Source organism: Fulmarus glacialis, unplaced genomic scaffold (genome assembly GCF_000690835.1).
Source record: "Fulmarus glacialis isolate BGI_N327 unplaced genomic scaffold, ASM69083v1 scaffold15144, whole genome shotgun sequence".
NCBI classification, from domain to species: domain Eukaryota; kingdom Metazoa; phylum Chordata; class Aves; order Procellariiformes; family Procellariidae; genus Fulmarus; species Fulmarus glacialis.
Genome location: NW_009206209.1, coordinates 3842 through 10736, shown reverse-complemented (window position 1 = coordinate 10736; position 6895 = coordinate 3842). Strand labels below are relative to the sequence as shown.

Genomic DNA, 6895 nt, shown 5'->3' with positions numbered 1-6895 from the left:
AAAGAGAAACAAGACGTCTGCTCTCTGCACAGCCAACCGAGGCACAGCAGGCTCCATGTCAACAGGTGAATCACCACATCTCATACCTCTTGGCCACAGCGCATTTGCCTAGCGAAGACATTAGCAGTCCAACCACCGACTCCATTTGGGCACTCCTACTTTAACCTAGCAGGCTACAAAACCTGGCTTTGCAGAAGCAGGGTGTGCAGCACCACGCAGGGAATGTGGCTGGAAGAGAGCAAGGACGGGACAGCCAGAGTCAGGCTAGCAGAGCCGTCCTCTGAAATACATATTCACAGGGTTGCGGTAGCACTGGATATTGCTCCGTACCCATTTTTGTCCTGCAGGCTCACGGTAATGACAATCTCTGACAAAGGAAGGATCGCACAGCGCAGCTTGCCTTATCTCTCTGCAGAGAGGCAAGGTTATTTTTCTTCTTCCAACACAAACGTGGGTTTACTGGCTCTGCAGAGCCCCTCTCTCTAGCCGAGTGCTAGAGCAGCAGATGCTCCTGATAGCAGCACAAAGCCCCGTTCAGGAATTGATAGCCAGGACAGTCTTAATGGTGCAGAAAAAGCACTGAGATCCACTCAAAGGCATACGCTCTGTGCTTGTACTGCTGCCGTGGGTAGCCACACAAAGCAGATACGGGAGAGAAATGTTAAGAGGGAGAATTCCTGAGGCAGATTAAAAAAATAGCATCTACCTCACCCTCTGCAGCAGGGCCTCCAGCGAGCCCCCCTAGTCCACCCCAAACAGTACTTTCATTGAACTCAGAGCTACAGAGAAGCAAAGCTGTGCAGCAAGTCCCACAGATCGTCCTGACATCAACGTGCCCAGAAGTCGTGCAGAGACCACAGCAACCCACATCAGGCTGTTCAGCACAAAAGAAGTTCATACTGGACAGCTAAGGAATAACCTCCCCCCCAGACACTGCCCTGTCGCTATTCGACTGAACTGTGGCCAAGACCAGCAGTTTCTTCTCTTTGCAGTCACACAAATCTTGGTAACTAATAAATCTTGCTGAAATGCAGCTACACCTTTGACCTTAACGATATTTGGCTTGTCAGTTCCCCAGACACCATGTAAAAAGGGAGTTGTCCACATTTACATTTATGGCCTTCTGAGCTTCATTTAGTATCTCCGTGACCTTGTGCTATGAGGGAACCAAAAATATCCACTTTCTTTTAAGTACATCTTTACTCATTTTTCTCTCTAAATTACTTTTCTCTCTAAAATAATTTCTTTGACTGATATTCTGCTGTTTTCCAGAATTTACATCTGACTTAATCTTACCATGAAAACATCACATATAATACTGGGGCTGGAGAATTAAGAAAGAGGGACAGAAAACCAGAGGCCACTTTATAAGACTGCACCTCACTGAATCGATCAGATTCATGCCTCAGTGAATCTGGTACCTTTCTTGCAATCCACGGAACAACTGTACTGAGGTCCTTCAATGAAAGCCATTATCACAAGGATTTTACACTGAAAAATTCTCACTCACACCCAAACAAAAATTCTTATACAATCAGTTAACTATCGCAGTGGCCAAGAAGGCTATGCAAAGGAAGCCATCAGGTTTGTCAGAGCCCTTCAGCATGACAGAACAGCCACGAAGGAGGTGTCAGGAAGACTTTCTCACTTTGGCCATCCCTACGGAGCTCGCATTCAGTTCAGGGATGCCCTGGTTTGTCTTATCACCACGTTCCCAAATTCCATAATCCTGCAACAACATCATCAAGAAAAAATTGGCATGATTACGTACAAAACCAATGTTTTCCCCCCTTGCCCCACAAAAAACCCAGACCCCTGCATGACATTAGTTTATTTGCCTTAAAAAAAAAAAAAAAAAAAAAAGAAAAAAAAAGGCTCCAAGTCTCCAAAGAGCCCCTCCTCATATTTAAAGAGCAGCACATAAAAATACACCCCAGCAGTATCAGGTCTACAGTCATGAATCACTGTCTTCATAGAACACACAAAGCCCTTTATCCTTCCCCCTGTGCATGCTTCTCCCAGTGCCCCTTCAACTTGTCACTTTCCAAAAAGTGTGTTAACACTTTGCTCTTTTTAGAAAGGCCTATAAGGTTTTAATGAGACATCAGGAAATATTATTAATTATCAATAAAGAAAAACTAGTATTATGATAGAACAAGTATACCTCACGCAGGCAGCAGTAAATCCTTCACAGCCCTCCCACCATCTCCAAAGATGCTGCTCACAATGTAAAGTACTGACAGGTTCTGATATCTTCTCATGGAAGAAGAAGTCCATATTTTCCTTCTCCATCAATAAATAATTTTCCACCCACATCTGAGCAGTGTTCAGGTGATCTACACATAAATAAATACTTACAGCAACTTTATAGGCAGCTTCTATGTAAAAAACAAGATTCTGAATAAAGGTAACTTCATCGAGGGTGAAGATAATACGTAACCCTGATTAAAAGAAGGGAAGAGAGTAATTATACTGTATTAGAACTGAAATATTTACTCTTTGGTGAGTCTCCTGCTTTTGTTTATTTGCTACCAACTATTGCCCACTGAAATCAAAGGAAAAACTCATTCCGATTTCAAAAGATCAGGCAGCAAGCCTCAATACTTGCTGCTGATAAAATACTTCAAATGCCACCGATACATATTGTTTCAAAGACCAACCAAAAACCACCCCTGGGAGGGTGGCATTCAGTGGGTACAAAGCAGAGACAGCTGGGCCAGCTCTGGCTCTCGAGAGCAGTGCATCCCAACTCCCCCACCTCCCCACCCCTCCCCCTGCTCAGTGCTCTATTGAGGGACCACCAGGATGACCAGGCACCTGCTCTGCAGGTGTCAATTGCAAGGGGCTCTGAGGACAGAAAAACATGTAAGGAAAACTTATCCTCACAGGAATAGTACAGTTGAGAACAGCACAAGATAAAACAGCACCAGCAAGAAGAGGAACACAGACGGGACTAGTGGCACCTGATTCGACGTCGCTGCTCTCTGAAGAAACTTGGTTGTCCGTTACGACACCCTACATCGTCTTCAAACACAAAACTCTTCTCTGACATGACCGTTAACATCTCATGCATTTGTACGCCAACAAACGTTAAGGGAACGGGCACTGCCCGGGCAGTTACTATAAACATGCAATCCTAACTAAGCCACATCCCTTTTCCAGAGAAATACTACTTTCTTCTGAGTAATAACTATGTAAAGGTCTTTGAAGAAGTTACAACTTTTTTTTTTCTTTTTAAATAAAAGCTAGAATAGAAAAAGACTGCAACAATAGTCAAGGCTAAAGTATCTTCTGCTTACCTGATGCAGTCATCTGTGCCAAGAAGAGCAGGTAAAGAGAAGTTGCATCCACTTGCAGATGCCCCCACTGGTCGTCCCCAACCACCGTGGCACAAGTAGCAGAGTTATACTTGGCATGTAGGCAGTCTTTGGTACTCTGCGTGCATTTGAACTTCTCTACCTTATCTACCTAAAAAACACCACAACTTTCAAATATGAAACATTTCGGAAGAAATTCTCCAAACTATTTCAACATTAATACCTTTTCTTAGGTGAGGAGAAACTTGAGGTCCTAATTTTTGTTACCTCACTTCAGTGTGTTCTGACTGATCAGAGCGCTTAAACACATCACTAACCTTAGGCTCCAGCTAAACGGACATCTCTTTGGGAAAGAATAAAATGAAACTACCTTGTTGAGTTCGGATCTTAGTTACAGGTATGCATCTTGGTGAAAATCAGTTTGCAAAGGCAAAACTGTGATTTGCTACAAGCACAATCACAAAAAGGTGCAAGTAAGATCACAGTTTTGCTCAAGAAACGAAAGAGTTTTAAAAGACTCCCCACACCACTATCTACACACATGCAAAAAAATCGCTCTACAGAAAAGACACAAGGAATACATGTCTCAGATGAAATGCTTCGTAAATGCAACATGTACTAGTTCAACTCGTATCTATGAGATTACCTGTCTCATCATGCACTGTAAGAGTCCCCGCATCAGCTTCACAACATTCTGCAGGAACAAAACAGACCAGTGACACCCTCGCAGGGCCAGCCTCATCTGCTGTTACAAACAACATTCAAAAGCGACAAAGTTCACACCCCCTACTAACATCCTGCCAAAGGTAAAAAAAAGTGTATTTGCCTGAAATGCTTTACATACCTTTTTTTAATACACTGGTTGATTTTTATTCCCGCTTCCCTACCCTGGAGAACAAATCTTTTCCCAAAGGCCCTCTCTAAACAGTGGAGCAACTCTCTGTGGTCCTTCTGTCCAGCTAAGGGAGCAAGAGGAATGCTATGTCTTATAAGAATAATGATGATGATGATGATGATTTTTAGAGCGACAGATCCAGGGAACACTGGTAGATGACTGCAAGACATTGACATGATTGGAAAACCTGTGGAGCTTCTTCCCCTTTTTATACAGTACAACAGAAAGCAGATGACTAATGTAAAGAAAGGGTCTTTAGTGCATACAAAGAGAAGCACAAGATTTTGTCTTAAATGAAGAAATCAACCCCATGTTTTTATCCAAAAATTATTGTAGCCTCGAAATACGATCATGCAAACTGAGTCAAGGTTATTCTGTCACCACAGATATCCCTGGTTTGAGCAGTACATGTCAGCATAAAATTTACCTAGTGCCTTCAAAACAACAGCAGGACACTGACACTAACACTCCCTCACTTCCCATTTAACCCACCTCTACACTTTCACTTCGGATACCCACTTTCCCAGCTGCAGATTATAGATACTGTGTGAGTTACCTCGCCTTCCAATTTTCCAGCACAGGAGTCTTAGCAGTTTGGAGATCGTTGCCTTGTCTGGTTTGATCAAACATGTCTATACACCATGTATGACTTCCGTGAGATGACACAAGTGCACATTTCAAAGATTGCTACTTTAAATGGCATGCTTCTCCTTATGGGGAAGAATGGTCTAGCAGATAAATTGCTACCCTAGGATCCAAGCGACCTAGACTTGATTTTCTGCTCCATAATACACCTCATGAGAGATCTCAAGGTTTAATCAGAGGCTTGTAAATCTGGGCATAAAATCTCTGAGAAGCCTAATTTTCAACAATTGGCCAACTGATGGAAGCTTGACTCCTACATGGTTTTGTTTTATTTATATTTTAATTCAGATGTTAGCCTCTCTGTCACCCACTTCTCCAAATCCTGCTTGCTGGAAGGCTGCCGGGAACACTGCACACCACACGCTGCATGGATGCTGCTGTCATAGGAACAAGACACGTACTCCAAGAAGGGAAAACCCTGCCAGATCTTAGACACAGCAGCAATGCAAATGCACCGTTCAAAACCCCTACTGTATGAAAAAAAAATCGAACAGTGTAACTGGTTTATGCTGAACTTGGAAGGCTGCCGGGAACACTGCACACCACACGTGGCATGGATGCTGCTGTCATAGGAACAAGACACGTACTCCAAGAAGGGAAAACCCTGCCAGATCTTAGACACAGCAGCAATGCAAATGCACCGTTCAAAACCCCTACTGTATGAAAAAAAATCAAACAGTGTAACTGGTTTACGCTGAACTTTGACATACCTGCTCGAGCTCGTAGGCTTTGGCCTTGTCCTCGTCCCGGTCCGCATTCTTCCGATAAGCCATCCCCAGCCCCCACACGGCCAGGATGCTGTAGATGTTGTCCCGTACCCAAGCATCCTTATGGTCCGTACCAGCTGAGAGCAGTCCCGTAACTGGATTCTAACCACAGCAGAAAGAATAAAGAACAAACATCACTACCTGAAATCCCATCTATTAAGACACACCAGTTCTTTCCATATCAAAGGGTAACTAAACAAAAGAGAGAGCCAGAGATGGTTTCATGCTGATTGCACGCGGCGGCTGCTCTCAGTTTCGCAACAAAGGTGAGGTTCCATCTTTCTTTCCAAACTCACACACGTGAAATGCAAAATTTCTTTGAACACTTCAGGATATAAAGCTTATAGCGTCCAGCGGGACATAGTCATCCACCTAGGATTATTAGCTAAGTCACTGAGTGAACTTTGAAATACAAATTGGGGAAACAGGAATTTTAATTTTACATATTTGTATGGAGAAGAGGGTACTGAGTTAACATAGAAACTGAGTTTGGGATCTATTCTCTATGTAACTGGTCTGTGCCATAATCTTGAGGAAGTCAAAAAACAGTATTTCCCTTCTAGGAAATTAGAAAAAGTATTTCTATTTATTTACCTGTTTATGACAGCTAAAGCATGAATGCATGCAAAGCCTTTTTATATCCTCCTTTGGAAAATGTACAGAAAGACAAATTCTGATGGTGTTGAATCGCAGCACTGTCTGAAAACCAGCACACTGAGTAGTCTCCTGCATCCCAAATACTCCATTAAATTTTTCATTTCATCATTAATTCCCATCACTTAATTATCATTAATTTTTAAGACCATCTTTCTCAGCTGTGTGTTGTTCTTCACTAACAAAGAAATGAGGTAGAGAGACAAAAGGTCGATAGAGCTTTCAATCGATAGAGCCTTAACAACCAATTTCAGTGGAGTGAACGAAGACCAGTTGCCAGGGCTGGTGTGACAAGGGGCAAAGATTACAATAATAAAGATAAGTAAAATGAGAAAGAATATACACCCCAATTTTTCATTTCTGCCACACAGTGGTTCACTCAACTCCTTCCATAGTTACTTTTAAGAAAGAAGTTTTGAGGGGGAGGAGCTTCAATTACAATTTCCTGGGCTTTGCATGTGACAGCTGAACAAGACAGGGGTGACAGCCTGACACACATGACTGGGCACAGTCAGTGCTATTGTTATGGTTTAAATACAGCAATGTCTAGTGGCTCGCTGAAGAGTAGAAACGTGTAGTTCTACTGAAACGGTCCCTCAGCATGGTCTTCACAAACC

The 6895-nt window shown here is 42.9% G+C and overlaps 1 protein-coding gene across 1 annotated transcript in view; it reads right to left on the bottom strand.

The window, feature by feature from the left end:
* PHKA2 (phosphorylase kinase, alpha 2 (liver)) overlaps positions 1–5720 on the bottom strand; it is a 37565-nt gene extending 31845 nt beyond the window's left edge. Inside the window, exons 1-5 of the mRNA XM_009575670.1 lie at positions 5568–5720; positions 3964–4011; positions 3300–3468; positions 2359–2441; positions 1649–1729 (exon numbers count right to left, since the gene is read on the bottom strand). Of these exons, the coding sequence (XP_009573965.1) occupies positions 1649–1729; positions 2359–2441; positions 3300–3468; positions 3964–4011; positions 5568–5630 (444 nt within the window). The 5' untranslated portion in view covers positions 5631–5720. The remainder of the gene's footprint in view (positions 1–1648; positions 1730–2358; positions 2442–3299; positions 3469–3963; positions 4012–5567) is intronic.
* Between the last annotated feature and the right edge of the window lie 1175 nt (positions 5721–6895).